Genomic DNA, 18354 nt, shown 5'->3' on the forward strand with positions numbered 1-18354 from the left:
TGCTTTAATTTTTTTTTCAAAACAACATTGAGCCAAGAGATCCAGGAAAGCTTAAATACACCTGGCATTTGTTAAGAAACAAAACCTGAGAAAAAAAAGTGTTGGGGCGACATTTTCAAATCAGCATAATGACATACAAAACACTCTCGCCTAACAATCATACAACCTCCTATGTATTACCGATCAGTACTAAGATTAGAGCAGATCTGGTGAAATTCCACAAGAGTTTCAGTGTTTCAGGGTTAGGTCTAAATCTAGACAATTCTAGCACACTTACTGTTCTGTTCAGTAAAAAAAAGTAACTGAAAAACAAACAATGGAGAGAGGAGAAGCGACTGTAACAAATACAAAACATAAAAAGAAAACAATGCGATTCATTTTTATGTTTATTCTTTTAAATAAGAATGTCAATGTTCAAACAAGCTCTCTCAACAGTGTCTTTAAATAGATCATCAACAACTTCAAGAACAGAAGCCAAAGTGAGGCCAAAAAGCAATATGTTCTCCAAAAGTCTCTTCTCTTGTGGTGTGCACCAGCAGAGCTGCTGAACATTTTGGGAATAAAAAAAAATATATCAAACTGCTTCCATTCTGCTCCGGCGGCACTGTTCTACTGCGGGATGGTGTGGTTCGCTCTCTTTGGTGGAGGCGGTGGCATGAGCTCGGCGTCGGCTGAGTGTTTGCGGGACTGCACCTGGGCGCACCGGTCCAAAAACTCAAAGAGAATTTCCTTTGTGACGGGATGCTGGATACTGTTGCACACAGCTGTCAGGATGACACGAGACAACGTGAGAGCAACAAATAGATACTGGCTTTTCAGCAGAGTTGGGCTGCAAGCTCAGAAAATCTTAGCAGGTGAAGCTGTCAACTTGTTTATAGCTAAATATCTGAATAATAACATCTAGATTAATGGTGCAAACATTTTAAAGCAGGGGTGGGCAAATCTAGCTGTTGAGGGTACATCTACACTACAATGATTGTACAAAGAAAAGCATTTTTTAAGTTTTGTGTACAGATGACAATGTTGTATAAATAATCCACATTCACACGGACCTACAAAAACAACTAAAAGTGCTGTATTATGGATGTCAGGCTAGTAGTTCGTGAAGTCACTTTGTAAAGAAACACTACACATATATGCATTCCTACAGACTGAACGTGTAACATGCATGCAAAATTTGTGTTTTTTGTAGTTTACACACTCTAAAAAAATGCTGGGTTCAGCCTGTTGGGTCATTTAATTGAGTTGTTTTAAATATTTTTACCCAGGTGCTGGGTAGTTTTTCAGTTTGTTGGGTAATTTTATTGGGTTATTAAAAAAAAAAAAAAAAAAAAAAAAAAAATTATATATATATATGTTTTTTTTTTTTTTTTTTTTTTTTTACCCAACCGCTGGATTGAGCCTGTCTCTGATGAAACAACCCAGCTAAAGTCAGAGTGCAGGCTTTTTGCTTCCTCTAACATTACAAGAGAGAGCGGTTCACAGTGATGTCAATTTGGTGCACTTCTTCAGCAAAATAAAGGTTTGTATGCATTTTATTTCATTTATAAAATATTTAACTGTAAATTATATTATCTTATGCAACGCAACATACAAGGACGAGATGTCAGTCAGTCATCAGCAGTCGTTTAGCAAGATGGAAACGCCTTTTGCCTTGCAACAAATTGTTTGGTCACACTTTATATTAGGTGGCCTTAACTATTATGTACTTACATCAAAAACATAAGTACAATGTACTTAATGTGGTCATATTGCATTGCAAAACACCTTTACTTCGAATAAGGTGGGATATGGGTAAGGTTAAAAACAGGTTTGGTGGTATGGGTAGGTTTAAGGGTGGGTTAGGGTGTAAGGGATGGGTCAACAGTGGTAATTACAGAAATTAATTATGAATGTAATTACATATAGGTTTTTTTAAAAAGATAAACATCTATGTACACAATAAGTACATTGTACCAAATGATTAAATTAAATCAAAGTACATAGTAGTTAAGGCCACCTAATGTAAAATTGGACCAATTGTTTTTTAGTATTTGTTATAATACTGAATTTAATTTAAAACGGTCCTATTATGTTCTTTTGCAAAGTCTTTATTTTGTTTTGGGGGTGCACTAGAATATGCTCTCATGGTTTGTGGTCCGAAAAACACATTCTTTTTCACATAATTTACATTATTACAATAGCTTTCTTCCCAGGCTGGCACAAATTAGTTCCGGGTTTGATGAAGGTCCGCCTTCCGAAAAACGAAATGTGTTGTGATTGGTTAGCAGTCCCACTGCGTTGCAATTGGCGAACAGCTTAGACGGCGTTTTAGTCCTGCCACGCCCCTTCCCAAAGCAGCAAGTTCCATGTACAACTGTGCAAGCTAGTTTAAAGTGATTCTAACGTTTTAAATATGGATTTTTCAATGCTTGTGTTTACATCAGCCGCATGCGACCCTCTGTAATGCACGTCAATGACGCGGCTCCAGCACGGTTACCGGAGAAGTTTGCAGACACATTAGTCAATGCTCGCGTTAACAGAAGCGGCTGTCCATGCTACATCGCTAAAGTTAGGCGAATACCCCACCTCGTCCCTCCCCACCCACCAACGATTTGAATTTCTGTAGGCGGGATTTATGTTGTGACATCATAGCATCCGGAAACAAAAGCTGTAGTCCAAAGGAGCTGTTCGTTGTAGTTCTTGAAAAGGGATTTTTAAAAAACTAAATATCTCCCTTTGGAGTGGACTTTGAGACTGGCTAAAATTCAAAAAGTGAAAAGGAGTAATAGGACCCCTTTAATTTGATGTTAAAATATGTCCTTTAATCTTAGTATTGTTTTTTAATGGAAAGGTTATGGGCTCAGTCATGGCATCTTTCAGATACGATTGAAGTGAAAGGCAGCGGTCTGAGGTTTATATTCCCCTGGCAAACAGCATCAACGGCTTTGATGCTGTATTCATCCAAACAAATTCTATTTGTCTTATATTTTTGTTCATGGTGGTTCTTGCTTAATAATAAATGTTCATCTTTTGATTGCTGTTGCCACTACAATTCTGTGTGATTTTGAATTACCAGCCCATTTTAAGTCAGCAATATAATATTTTTAAACAATAGTTGACTTAAATAAAACAACCCAGCATGTTGGGTAAAAACATTTAACCCAACCAGCTGAGTCAAAATAACCCAGCATGTTTTCTGTCCAATATTTTCCCAGTGCCGGGTTGCCAAATAACCCAAGTTGGCTTGTTTTTAACCCAGCATTTTTTTAGAGTGCATGAGATGCTAATGGTTTCATTTTCAATAATTTGTACTTTGAACCTAGTTTTCAAAAGTTTACTTTTTTAGCTACTTAAAACACTGATGTCGTATAAATAAGCCACTAGATGACAAGTTTTGCTTTTAATTGAATGTGGTGTTATGTAAACGACCCCAAATTTTCTTTTTAGTAACAAATTTTTATCTCCAAGCCTAACAAAACACACCTGAACAAGCAATTAAAGTCTACAGGACTACTAGACTACTTTAGGCAGGTGAGTTTGATTAGGGAAGGATCTCAAGTGCCAGAGTTGCCCAGCCCTATTTTAAGGCAACTATTATATAGCATGTAACATACAATGAAAATATATGCAAAAATTAGTATATTAGCTTTAGTGAATTCTTACCCATGGCTGTGTCATATGAGTTGGGGAAGCTCTTGTCTATCCTCTGTCGCATGAACACCCAGGTGTTATTGACGAACGTGCACTCAATTATTTTATTATCGTACTGCTTCAGGTCCTTTGTTATCTGGAGTGAAAAAGAATAATGAGGATCAAGCACTAGCATAAACTTAAAGAGAGAAATTACAGTTGCATCATTCAAACCAAACAGCGTTCTGGTATACATGTACAAACCACTTTGTTGAACAGTTTTTTTTTTTTATGTATTAGCATTGCTTGGAATTTTTTGTCACTTTTTTATAATGAAAAACAGGCAGCTTAAGAAAACAGATCAATAGCCAGGCTGATTAAGATTGCGTTTTCTGACAACCATAAATTAACATGGCTGTCCAATACTGCTCGTATCCCAGTTAAACACACATGAAGCAAACTAATCAAGGTCTTCAGGGTTACTACAAACATCAAGGCAGGTGTGTCGGGGCAAGTTGGAGCTAAACTCTGCAGGACATTGGTCCTTTATGTGCAAGTTTGGACCCCCCTAGATTAACAGAAAAGTCAATTCCATCTGGTATCCATTACAAAGTCTTCAAAGTCTTGGTTTTTAACTGTTTTTGCAAATTTTGACGTAATGTTCTGTAAAATAAATGTTTCATTTCCACAATTTTGTGTATGTTTCATTTGTCATAATTAAAATGTATTAGATATATGTGACCCTGGACCACAAAATCAGTCATAAGGGTATTTTTTTTTTTTAGATTGAGATTTATACATAATCTGAATGCTAAATAAATATGGTTTGTTAGAATATGACCATACTTGGCTGATATACAACTATGTGAAAATCTGGAATCTCAGGGTGCAAAAAAATCTAAACACTAGGAAAATTGCCGGTAACACTTTCTATGAAGCCCCTATTTATAATACATTATGAGGGTATTTCTAAGGCATTATAATGAATGCATAATGCATTATAATAAACCTTATAATATGTTATATTATCTCATAAATACTCATAACAACAATTATAATACATTATAATACTTGGGTATTTGAGGTTATAACTTTTAAGATTATGATTATTTATAACACACATATTTATTCTACCTAATTTACAATGGACTATATCATATTACATTTATTTTTTTTCATTTATATTATATTTTATTTTGATGGTCCCCTTAGTCTATTGACTATACGCAACTTTTCAACTACATGTCAACTAACACTCCTTAGAGTATTAGTAGACTTAGGTTAAGGTTAGGCTAGGTAGTAGAAGGTTTACATGCTTGCAAAGTTACTTATAATCAGTTGTTATAGTATATACAGTGTTAGCATATATTTTGCATACTAATTTAAAAATTATTACATAAAAATTACTGTTAGTTGACATGCAGTTGCAGAGTTACTTATAAAAAGCTGTCTAAAGGGTACCATCAAAATAATCAAACTGATAATACTAATGTGTCATATTACACATTTATCTCATCTAATACCTGATCTTATGGTTCTTTGAGAAATATTATTATAATTACTTATAAGTGGTCTTTGTATGCTTTAAGTAAAGTGACATGAGAAACATGGCAAGATATGAGACTTATGTTATAACTATGGAGGAGGTAATCATACTGTTAAAAGCTATAACCACAAATAAGTAAAACATTATAATACATTAAGACTGTTCTTATGAATACTCATAAGATGATACAACATATTATAAGTTTTTTTATAATGTATTATTAATGTATTATAATGCCTTAAGAATACCCTTATAATGTATTATAAATCAGGGCTCTCAAGTTTTGGAAAAAGTTTGGAGTGAGATTTTATCTGTTAGGGGAGGAGCCACTCAAATATTTGCAGCAGCGGCCCCTCGGCCCCACGCAATTCTCTCCAGTTTTCAACTATCTATTGTTCATAATTAACCTGCACAAAATAAAAAAATATAACAACTGATAGATTTGATAAGTCAAATTCATGTATCAAAAGTAAAAAAAGAAATTTGGCCCCAAACGAGCAAACTAAACAGCAGTGCTCAATGCACATACTGTAAACATACAGGAGGATTGCAGAACTTGCTCATAGCATGTATGTCAATCTGTGTGTGTGTCTGTGAAAGAGAGAGGGTACATATTTCAGCTTACTAATGTCATTTTGTATTTCAAGTGTTTATTACACACTTTGATGCCTTGATGACAGTGGTAGGGGCTTGAACTTAGCTAGAGTAATTAGTTACATGTAACTGAATTATGTAATTTAATTATAAATGACATTTAACTAATCTGTTACAGTTACTGAGAAATAACAGATATAGTTAAATTACAGTTACTTTTAAAAATGTTTACAATTACAAAGTGGGTTACATGTAAATATTTTGATTGATTTATTTCCCAAATCGCATTGACAGCTTTAAAATAAGAGACACCAATGTTTCAGGAGTTAAACAGAGATGCTAAAGATTTTGTGGTGGCTGTGCTTTAAAATTAAATTATTATAATCTTAATTCAAGTGATGAAGGATTTTGTAAAATTGACAGTAATTAGTGTTGAGTGCTACTGTAAGGTAAACCTGCCTGCTTAAAAAGTTTTTAAAAGGATTAACAGTTGAAAACATTCCTTAGAAATTTAGTAATCAAATGTAATGTTACACTACCTCTAAAGCAATTGAAATAGTTGCTCTACTTTTAAATTACATTTTAAATAGGGAAATTTAATCTGTAGCCTATTACAGTCTATTTCCAAAATAACCTTCCCAACAATGTTGATGCATTTCGTGTTTTGAAATATATAAAACAATTTATTTTATTTGGATGAATTTGTCTGTCTTTTTTAGCAGATTTACCAATTATCTTGTCTTTTCCTTAATTTCAGGCCCACAATTAGTTAAAGCTGTTGAAGAACTAATAATTTTGCACAAATTTGGCTGTAATCCCCAACATAAATTCTCACTATCTTTGATCACAGGCAAGTGATTTTGTCTAGGAATCGTAAAATGGAAAAAATAAATAAATAAAAATAAATATGAAAAACCCTGCTGCATTTATTTAGTTTCTAGTAAATACAAATGGCAACGTCCGCTCCGAGACCGCAACGCGACCACCTCCTCAACTGTACTAAACGCTTCCACTGCGAGAGAAAGCCGCAGCCCCGCAACGATTCCACCGCTGGCCTTGTCCCGTGTGTGCGCGTCTACGTTGCCTATTGACGAACGTGATTGTAGCGGGACCACGTAATATACCAGAAAACAGCAAATTCTAATTTTTTGGCTGGTAGGTGCCATTTAACTCTCAAGACAGCTATGAGCTTGGCAGATTACTTCTCTCTGCAAAGCCTGCACCTCGTCCATTTACACCATATAGCGGGACAAGTTATCCCTTACTTTTCAGCGTGAGAAATACAAGGTGTGGCGTGAGAGCGTGTGAACTGGTTGAAATGCGTGAGTCTCACGGTGAATGCGTGAGACTTGAGAGCCCTGTAAATACAGGCTTCATAGAAAGTGTTACCAAATTGCCATTAAAGCTGTGCATATTACTAAACAAAAACAACATTTTGATATATTAACGGTAGGACATTTACAAAGTATCTTCATAGAATATGATCTTTATTTAATATCCTAATGATTTTTGGCATAAAAGAAAAATCAATAATTTTGACCCATACAATGTATTTTTGTCACATAAAAAAAGTTAGTTGATCACTACAGAAAACTATTCAGGACATGAAGCGCACCATATACGAACCAAAATCTCACCGTTAAATGTCCCTGAAGCTTGTGTGCTTACCGCTAGTCTGTGGTTCAGACAAATTGTTGGTACTTTTTGGAGGTTGTAAAGTAACTGCCAGTGCGTAATGTGTAATTACAGCCACAACACAGATGTCTCAATACATGACAGTTTCACAAAGGCCTTAAGAAAACAGGAGCGTGTTTGGCCCAAGTAAGCGAGAGAAAGAAATATCTCAAAGATAAAGAGACTGGATCCTCGCTAAACCATGGCAGGTTGGTGTGTGGGGGAGGAAGTGAGCTGGCAGTAAAGCCGCCCCCTTCTGGGCCTATTGGCATGATGGGATGAGTAAATACCCTCACCATCCAACAGTGAAGGGCATCTGTGAGCACAGAGGGGAAGCTGAACATTTCAGCACTGACATACACACACAACAATATTCCATGGATTAATTAACCTTTCGTGGTACGGTACCTTTCCTCACAAAAATACAATCTGAGTGTCTATACACATACAGCCTTGATTGTAGCTGAGAGAATGCAAACGCGGACAACTTAACAGATTCCAGCAGATTAGAATACAGCCAAATATAATAGAGGCGACAGTCCAAAAAAATTTGCGCACACGCTTTTCGCACCCCACACAACCACATACGCACGACCGTGGCAGAGATCCAGGGATGTTGTTCGGCTTTCGTCTGGCACGGTACATGATGCTCCTGTTAGTTTTGGATCGGACCATCATGACACTCCGGTCACCCTCTTGAAGTCCTGGCAGCCATTTACAAACACCACACGGCGCCTAAAGCAGCCAAATCCACTCCATTACAGCTAAAGCCTGCCAAACACCTTCTTAGTTTGTAATGATAATATGGAAGTCAACAATAATAAAGTAAATCAATTTAATCAAAGTAACAATCAGGGGCATAGCAGACCCTCCAAACACTTTTTGGCAATTAATAATTGATTTTAAGAATGCAAAGAAAACACTGCAAAATTGGTTGTGTCGACAACACACAAATGGTAAGCATCAATCCTACTATGGCTACAGCCTACTTACCAACATTTGCCTTTCAGCAAACCAGGCAGTGCTGTTCCTCCTTGTAATAATTAAATAATTCCTTACATTTATATAGCGCTTTTCTAGGTACTCAAAGTGCTTTAGAAGGGGGGCAATCTTCTCATCCACCTGGATGATGTGATGGCAGCCATATTGGCAAGAACACCCACCACACACCAGCTTACTGGTGGAGAGGAGACAGAGTGATGAAGCCAATCAGAATATGGGGTTGATTAGGAGGCCATGATGGTCAGAAGCCAATAGGTGAATTGGGCCAAGATGCCAGGGTTACACCCCTACTCTTTTTCGAAGGATATCCTGGGATTTTAATGACCACAGAGTCATGGAGTCAGGACCTCGGTTTAACATCTCATCTGAAAGATGGTGCTTTTTGTCAGTATAGTATCCCCATCACTATACTGGGGCGCTAGGACCCATACACACCACAGGGAGGTGGAGGTGGAGGTGAAGTGAGGCCAAGTATGGTGACCCATACTAGGAATTTGTGCTCTGCATTTAACCCATCCAAGTGCACACACACAGTAGTGAACACACACACACCGTGAACACACACCCGGAGCAGTGGGCGGCCATTGCTGCGGCGCCTGGGGAGCAGTTGGGGGAACGGTGCCTTGCTTAAGGGACTCACCTCAGTCTTTGTATTGAGGGTGAAGAGAGTGCTGGTAATTCACTTCCCCCACCTACAATCCCTGCCGGACCTGAGACTTGAACCTGCAACCTTTGGGTTACAAGTCCAACTCTCTAACCATTAGGCCAAGGCTTATCAGTATATTAGATGTTAGGTTAATTGTGACCAGCCGATACCTTTTTTTGCCAATTCCGATTTTCATTTTAAGAACTATAATTGACAGCATATACAAACACAAAACCTATACTTTTTTTAATGCAAAAAAAAAAAAAAAAAATTACATAATAAAAGAAATTATAAAACATTACAATTCCCCCATTCTGGACTAAGTTCTTTCACTTAAACCAAGAGCTAGAAATAACAATTAACTAACAATAAGTTGATGTATATAATAAAACAGACATCATTTCCCACTTTGTTTATAAATGTTTATTTTCTAACCTTATTAAATGTGTCATCTTTCACATCAAATGTTACATTGTTTTAATTAATTCAGTTTATTAATATTAAGAAACTGTAAAGTTGTTACCATTCAAATGAAATCAGTATCTTTGCACTGCAGCTCTCTTTTTAGTTGTCTCAGTCTAAATTACATTCACACTGCTATTTTAGGAAGCCAAACAAATTAAAATATAATAATAATAATGATAACAATGACAGTAATAGCCATATATTGTAAAACAACCGCACCGTAAAATAAATGAAAATGAATACTTCACAGGTATATTATTTTTTGCTTTGCACTACAGTAGGGAAATTAATGTTTCCTTCCAAATTTCTACACTTGAAAGAGATATTTTGAATTTAGACTGCATTTAAACTGCTAGCTGTCAGCAATTCATACTGCACTTTTAAGCTTTTATTTAGACGGAAATGACAGCAGAGCCTTTTTGACGGAAAACTCCAGCTTCAGTGAAAACAGGCTTACAAAAAATGTAGCGAAATGCTGTAATCATCTGCCAAAATAATTATTTTTTATTGTATTACTGATGGTTTCAGCTCACAGTTGTTTTGTTTACAGTGAAACTCTAAAAGAACATATTAATGGGTTGGGGGTCATTTGGGGGGTTTTATGAATGCCCTGACAAGGTTTTGCTTAGAGCCCTCAAAAGTCTAGGGACCCGCACTGAAATCAGATGAAATCATGTGATAAATATTCATGAGTCAAGCATTGTGAAATGACTCATATACCCCTTTTAAACAAAACCATTAACAAAACAAAATAATCATTTAAAATAATCTATAACAGATCGATTAGTAACATTAGTGACTAGTTTCACGTTCTGTCCCATTCAGATGAAAGCGCTCTTGTCTTGGTGAAAATGAATGATTTGGTAAGCTCTAAATCAGACTTGACTTGGACTCATGAACAAAAGTCTCTATGCATAACAAGGATAAATGGCTATTTTCTTGAAATTCTGTTCCACAATTCAGATAAAGTAGTCTTTTGTGCACTTTTTTTCTTGCATGATTATGAGGTCGTTTCAGTGGCGAGGCCAGAAATCCCCAAGAGGGTGGACCTTGGTGAAATATAGTGAACCTCTATTGTGTGCCTTCTTTCAAATGTCATTATTGGCTTTAAATAATGACTATTTCTTTAGCATTTATAAACAACATTTGCTTGTATTATACAGCCAAATGTATAGCTGCACACTGTATAGTACTTGAGTTAGAACTGTTCCCAGCATGCATCATGGCACGAATAAGTCATGCAAACTGTTTTACAGTGTTTAATGTTAACTATGTTATTTACATTGGTGCGCCTTTCAATAATGTTAAACAAAAGTGTCCACACACTGAAGATCATAGTGCCCTCCACTAATATTGGCACCCTTGGTAAATATGAGCAAAAGTGGATGTGAAAATAAATCTGCATATTTTAACCTTTTAATCTTTCATTCAAAAAATTCACAAAATTCTAACCTGTCATTGAAGTAGATCAATAGAACCTAGGGGTGAAATCTCATTATGAAATAAATGTTTTTCTCTAGTTCACGTTGGCCAATATTATCGGCACCCAATTATTGCTTTTCCCAAGATTATTGCTTATTGTCCTTTTCCCAAGATAACAGTTCTGAGTTTTCTCCAACAATGTCTAATGAGTTTGGAGAACACCTGACATCAGAGACCATTCCTTGATACAGAATCTCTCTCTTCCCAGCTTCATGTTGGTGCTTCTTCTCTTCAGTTTCTATACAGAGTTCAGGTCAGGGAACTGGGACGGCCATGGTAGAAGCTTCATTCTGTGCAAAGTGACACAATTTTTGTGTTGATTTTAATGTTTGTTTTGGATCATCGTCCTGCTGAAAGATGCAACCATGGCCCATTATAAGGTTTCTAACAGAGGCAGTCAGGTTTTGATTTTTTATCTGCTGGTATTTGATAGAATCCATGAAGCCATGTATCTAAACAAGATGTACAGGACCTCCGGCAGAAAAATACTGTAGGTCCACAACATTAAAGACCCAGCAGTATTTTTAACTGTGGGCATGGGGTACTTTTTTTTTTTATCCCTGTCAGCACCAAAACCATTTGGAGGGTTAGCTGCCAAAAAGCAATTTTTTAGTTTCATCTGACCATAGAACTCAGTTCTGTTTGAAGTTCCAATCATGTCTGACAAGTGAATATGCTGAAGTTTGTTTTTGGGTGAGCCAGGAGGATGATGTAGGGGCTGTTTGATCATTTTATTTTAGGCTTTCTGACCTCAAGACTCAACAATTCTCTGCAATTCTCCAACTGTGATCCTTTGGAGAGTCTTTGGCCACTCAAACTCTCCTCCTTATCATGCATTAGGATGATATAGACACACATCCTTTTCTAGGCAGATTTGTAACATCTTTAGTTGATTGGAACTTCTTAATTATTGCCCTGATGGTGGGAATGGGGATTTTCAATGCTTTAGCTCTTTTCTTACAGCCACTTTCTATTTTGTGAAGCTCAACAAACTTGTTCTGTATATCAGAACTACATTCTTTGGTTTTACTTCTTGTGATGGATGATTAAGGGAATTTGGCTTTTGTGTTCCTCATATTTATAATCCTGTGGAACAGAAAGTCATGACTGGACAATTTTATACTCCTAGCAACCCTGGTGTGCTAAAAAAATTGTAATATTAATGGGAATATACTTTAGAGATATTTTACTCAAATTTTTTGGGGTGCCAATAATTGTGGCCAACGTGAACTAGAGAAAAACATTTATTTCATAATGAGATATCCCCCCCATTTTCCATCGTTTTACTTCAATGAAAGGTTACAATTTTGTGAATTTTTCGAATGAAAGATCTAAAGGAAAAACGATGCAGATTTATTTTCACAGTCACCTTTGCTCATATTTACTAAGGGTGCCAATATTAGTGGAGGGCACTGTAAGTCATATAGTATGGTGGTATTAAGGATGCCACATGCCAACTTCACATAACTTGGTCTGTTTTTTCCTCATCATTTATTCTGTCATATTATCCAGAGCTCATAAAGATAAATATTCCATAAATAAAAAACACTATATATGACTAATGAACCCACAACTTTCCTACTAAGATGTCAACTTATCCTATCTTATGTGTTACTGTGAGAAATAATCACTCTAAAAGTGAGACAAAACCACTCACTATGAAACAATTATCTGTCTAGAGCAATGGACAACGTAGCAAGGCACAACTAATATAAAATGGTGATCATGTTTAGATCCGTAAAAATTAGAATTCAATCAAATAAAACCACATCCTTGTACATTATGTGAGCTATGATTATTCACATTATTAATTTAATTTCCAGCCATTATTACATTCCTGCATCTTGATTGATTGAGTGGAACAGTGGCACATCACCCTAATGTGGCCTCTTTCCTGTCTACAGTCCACTGCAGCTCTTCAGCACAATGGCAACACATTTCCTTTGTCTGTAAAAACTTGTTTGTCTGAGGAAATTTCAACACATATTTATTTGCGAAATAAATTGAATCATTTAATAAACGTTAAATGAAGGCACAGACACAGTCAGGAGCATATGCGTGGTTTTGAGTGAAAGAAAACAATTACCAGTTACCATAGTTACCAATTAATTTACTACTGAGTGTGCGTTTCAGAAAACTAGCCTAAATGTTTAGCGGGTTTCTTGCCAAATAAAGACGAAAAAAATCTATTTCCAAAATCAGACTTGGATTTATGACAAAGAAGATTTGTGAACATAGACAGCAACTCCCAACGGCATGTTAGCCCAACAAAATACTGCTCTACATGTGAAGTGTATGGGAGACTCAACGCACAATTGATTCTAATAGAGATAATATAATCAACATTTATGCACTAATGTATTTATAATCAGTGTTTCTCTCACTCAATCTTTTTTATTTATTTATTTATCATTTTGGTAAGACTTTACAGTAAGGTTCCATTAGTTAATGTCATTTAATGCAATAACTAACATGAATGAACAATACATTTATTACAGTATTTGTTAATGTTGAAAATGAAAATACATTACAAAAAAAAAAAGAAATCTTCATGGAAACTCTATATGGCTTTGGGTCTAAAACCTTAAGAGGTGATTTCAACAGGTTTAGGAATAGACTTGAGCCCCATTCACACCAAGAACGATAGCTTACTTAAGTTGCTTTTATACGCCGCCATTTTGAATCGAAAACGAGGCTGTGAGGAATAGCATTCCAGCAACGCCCACTGTGGCGTATTGGGATGTAGATTGTTTAGTCATAAAAATTAAGAGAAAATATAATTTCACTAATTTCCACAGGACAAAGAACTTCAGAAAATGTGCATTATTAAAGTTTGATGGGACATAGGACCTAACTTTCAGGTAACAATATTGCATTTATTTAAGAAAATGACTGTGGAAACTAGCCGGTTGGCTAATTGCTCATTTATAATGTGAGCATGTTTATCTTCCTTTAAACATTTACGCAGAGCTAAAATGTTATGTTTTACTACAACAACTAAACTAAATATTTCCATTTTGTATAGATTACAAAGAACACAAGAGTGTGCTCCTAACATTTTACTCAGGATTGTTTTTCAAAAACACTGACTGGAATTAGGAAGCTTAAGGAGGGTTCAGCTCCGTCTGTGTTTACCTGGACTCAAAGACCTCACGAAAAGAAAACCATGCGATCGTAAATGAAAAAGATATTATTTTTAAATGATGGTTTAAAGATTAACATGCTTAATAGTTTGTGTTAAGAGCCTGCAGTTAGATTGTAAGCCTCTTTCAGACAACATGTTAAGTCATACAAAAAACAGTGGGTAGAAAGTTTACTTTTATGCAAAGCGATAAAAAGACAACATTTATTTATTAGTTTGCCGTGTAGTGTTTGAGGTCAACCCCTTTTAAAATCGCAAAATGATATTCAGAACATTATTTTTTGTTTCTGTTTTGCTTTAACCCTTAAAGACCTAGAACATTTTTGGGGCACCTGAGGCACCTGTATATTTCTTTGTTTTTTCAGACCTATTCTAGCAGTCAGCATCAATTGTCATATATCATTATAAACATAAGAACTTGAACTTTATGTCTAGCTAATTTAAAATTACAAATTTCCTTTTGTTTTCTCTAAAAATTAGTGAATTTCCAGAATTTTAGGAAAAAACGCTACCAACAATTGGGTGTTTTTTACTGTGTACTCAAACAAAAACTTCTGAAGTTTGGATTTTTTTCTTTAAAAATTTGTATTTAGGTGTTTTACACTTCCAAATAAAATTTTTTTCTATATATAACATTCCCCAAGCAAGTTATAGCCAATTATTACAATATTATTTAGGCGCTTTTCAGTGAAAAACAGGCCCATTTCGTTTATTGACAATATAGACCTGTCCAAAAACGTTTCAGGAGTAAAGTCATCGCAGAAACAGTGTTAAATAATAGCAAAACACAGTAAAAATAATTTACTTTTTCAGATAAATATATTCTTAATCCAAAAGATGAACAATAAACACAAATAGTGTAGAAAGTAGCACAAGAAAAATTGCACAAATTGTCTTGTGCAACAAAAAAATAAACAATCCAAATTATTCACAAACTACACACAAAATGAGAGAGAAATATACAGAGTGCAACCGAAAAAATAGTACAAATAATCTTTAAAAACTATATAATAATTAGTCACATAATATAACAACCAAATAGATGGATCCGCTGGCTCTAGTCTGCGTCGGAATCTATTTTACCGGGACATCGCCTAGTGACCGAAAACCCACATTCCAGTGCTTTATCCGATATCTACTGCTGTTTCATCCTTGTTTTTGGTTTGTTTTACGTCAAAGGGCTCTGTCGTGAGTATTTCTGTACATTTTCAAAGAATGCTGTCATGCAAATGTGTTATTTTGCGTTTGTTTTCATGCACGCAAGACGCACTTTGCTTTCACTTTGCGTCTGTTCAGATCTGCAAAGAAACATACTAATCGGTGGTTCAAAAGACCAAAACCTATGTTTATTGGTTGAATAGATGACAGTTTGAACCAATCGGGGCACAGGGGTGGGACTAAGCATCAACAATCGTTCCTGTTTGGCTCAGAGGACCAAAACGTATTGATTTCATCTGACGAATCAGTGCTAAGGAAATGTGATGACGTAATCACGCTTACCACGGAGCCTCTGAATATCCAAATGAGACAAATGCGATATCACTGAAAAGAGTAGACTCTGTACTTTACGATACTTTTTAAAGCATTCAAATTGGATTAGCGGTTCAAAAGTTATTAAACATTTAAGAACAATAGTTATTTTTAGCCGCCGGCGGCTGTCTCGGTCTTTGAGGGTTAAACAAGGAAAATGTCATGTTTATCGTAATTTCATAATAAAGGTCGGGAAGACGCTTATGACCTAGCTGCAGGCTCTTAACACAAACCATTAAGCATTTTAATAACATCATTTGAAAAACTCTGTGTAAACGTTTAAAGGAAGATAAACATGCTCACATTAGAAATTTAGCAGTCTTTCCACAGTCATTTTCTTAAATAAATGCAATATTGTTACCTGAAAGTTACGTTATATATCCTGTCGAACAATCCACGTTTTCTGGAGCTCTTTGTCCTGTGGAAAAATGTGAAATGACCTATTATATTACAGTTATACGATCTACATCCCGGTACGCAACAATACGCCACAGTGGGCGCTGCTGGACCGCTATCCCTCACAGCCTCATTTTGGATTCAAAATGGCGGCGGGCTGAATAAGGCGTATGGAATTCATGCAAGTTCAATCAGCCTCTAATTTAATTTCATTTCATTCAATTTTTGATTTGATTTTCAATTCAGCCCTTAGTTGATGATTTTGGCTTCCATTGTCCATTCTCACATCATTTTGGCTCTCAACGAATTACAAAATGTAAGTAAAAATTTTCAACTTTAATATTTATTGAGATTCAATGTGTGATTAAAGTGTTCCCAGTAAGGGTTGGGGGGGAAAATGGATTCACATTTGAATCGCGATTCAGTCTTCTAGCGATTCGGATCGATTCACAAATTTCAAAAATTGATTTTCTAGTAAATATAATAATAATAGCCTAATAATAATTACCCAACGATATAACTGCGAGAGAAAGCATCAATATACAGTCTTGAGAATGACACAAATATTAGTTTTCACAAAGTTTGCTGCTCAACTGCTTTTAGATTTTTGTTTCAGTTGTTTCTGTGATGTACTGAAATATAATTACAAGCACTTCATACGTTTCAAAGGCTTTTATCGACAATTACATGACATTTATGCAAAGAGTCAGTATTTGCAGTGTTGGCCCTTCTTTTTCAGGACCTCTGCAATTCGACTGGGCATGCTCTCAATCAACTTCTGGGCCAAATCCTGACTGATAGCAACCCATTCTTTCATAATCACTTCTTGGAGTTTGTCAGAATTAGTGGGTTTTTGTTTGTCCACCCGCCTCTTGAGGATTGACCACAAGTTCTCAATGGGATTAAGATCTTGGGAGTTTCCAGGCCATGGACCCAAAATTTCAACGTTTTGGTCCCCGAGCCACTTAGTTATCACTTTTGCCTTATGGCACGGTGCTCCATCGTGCTGGAAAATGCATTGTTCTTCACCAAACTGTTGTTGGATTGTTGAAAGAAGTTGCTGTTGGAGGGTGTTTTGGTACCATTCTTTATTCATGGCTGTGTTTTTGGGCAAAATTGTGAGTGAGCCCACTCCCTTGGATGAGAAGCAACCCCACACATGAATGGTCTCAGGATGCTTTACTGTTGGCATGACACAGGACTGATGGTAGCGCTCACCTTTTCTTCTCCGGACAAGCCTTATTCCAGATGCCCCAAACAATCGGAAAGAGGCTTCATCGGAGAATATGACTTTGCCCCAGTCCTCAGCAGTCCATTCGCCATACTTTTTGCAGAAGATCAATCTGTCCCTGATGGTTTTTTTGGAGAGAAGTGGCTTCTTTGCTGCCCTTCTTGACACCAGGCCATCTTCCAAAAGTCTTCGCCTCACTGTGCGTGCAGATGCGCTCACACCTGCCTGCTGCCATTCCTGAGCAAGCTCTGCACTGGTGGCACTCCGATCCCGCAGTTGAATCCTCTTTAGGAGACGATCCTAAAGAGATTTTTTTTTTCCCTCTCATCTTGTATTTATTCCCTTTAGGGGTTCCGTAATAAAAGTCATTTGCTTTCTGAACATGGTTAATAGTTATATATAATATAATAGTTATTAGGAAACACTAATTTCTTTAGTCAGTAGTACTCATACTTTAGACTGGTGTGTTTTTGTAGCAAATACTGGTGCATTTGATGTCCATTTTGCACAAAAACTGTGATGAAAAACTGAATCCTGATTAAAAATCGTACAATTGTGAATCGATTTTTAATTGAATCATGACCCCACGAATCGATATGAATCAAATCATCAGGTACCTAAAGATTCCTACCACTAGTTCCTAGAGTATATTAGCGTCCACACCAGAGGACAATAACATTGTGTTCATTATAAGTGTTCGCTGCTATTTGGTTTGACACTTTAAATGCTTGAGTAGGATGGATGGAACAATCATTCTGAAAGTGATCCCAACAATCATTCATCTGTGCAATTTTCATTATGGTTGAAGTGTGGACTACAGTCCTGCTGTGGTGTTTTCTTTTACAGAAAACGATTGTTAAAACTATAATATAATCTTTAACGTTGTCATTATAGCTATCGTCCTTGGTGTGAATGGGCCTTTACAGTTGTGTGTTCGATTAGTCATACAATAGGATCCATCTTACAATATGTTCTATTGTTGTAGGCCTTTTTTCAGTAAGGCCTGCTCATCGAGTGCATGCTTACCGCATGTG

The 18354-nt window shown here is 36.2% G+C and overlaps 1 protein-coding gene across 1 annotated transcript in view; it reads right to left on the reverse strand.

Annotated features, from left to right (window-relative positions):
* Window positions 1-373: 373 nt before the first annotated feature.
* LOC141348440 (mRNA-capping enzyme-like) overlaps window positions 374-18354 on the reverse strand; it is a 40210-nt gene continuing 22229 nt past the window's right edge. The window contains exons 4-5 of the mRNA XM_073852746.1: window positions 3646-3769; window positions 374-764 (exon numbers count right to left, since the gene is read on the reverse strand). Of these exons, the coding sequence (XP_073708847.1) occupies window positions 610-764; window positions 3646-3769 (279 nt within the window). The 3' untranslated portion in view covers window positions 374-609. The remainder of the gene's footprint in view (window positions 765-3645; window positions 3770-18354) is intronic.

The sequence above is a fragment of the Garra rufa genome, chromosome 13, assembly GCF_049309525.1.
Source record: "Garra rufa chromosome 13, GarRuf1.0, whole genome shotgun sequence".
Classification (NCBI taxonomy): Eukaryota; Metazoa; Chordata; class Actinopteri; order Cypriniformes; family Cyprinidae; genus Garra; species Garra rufa.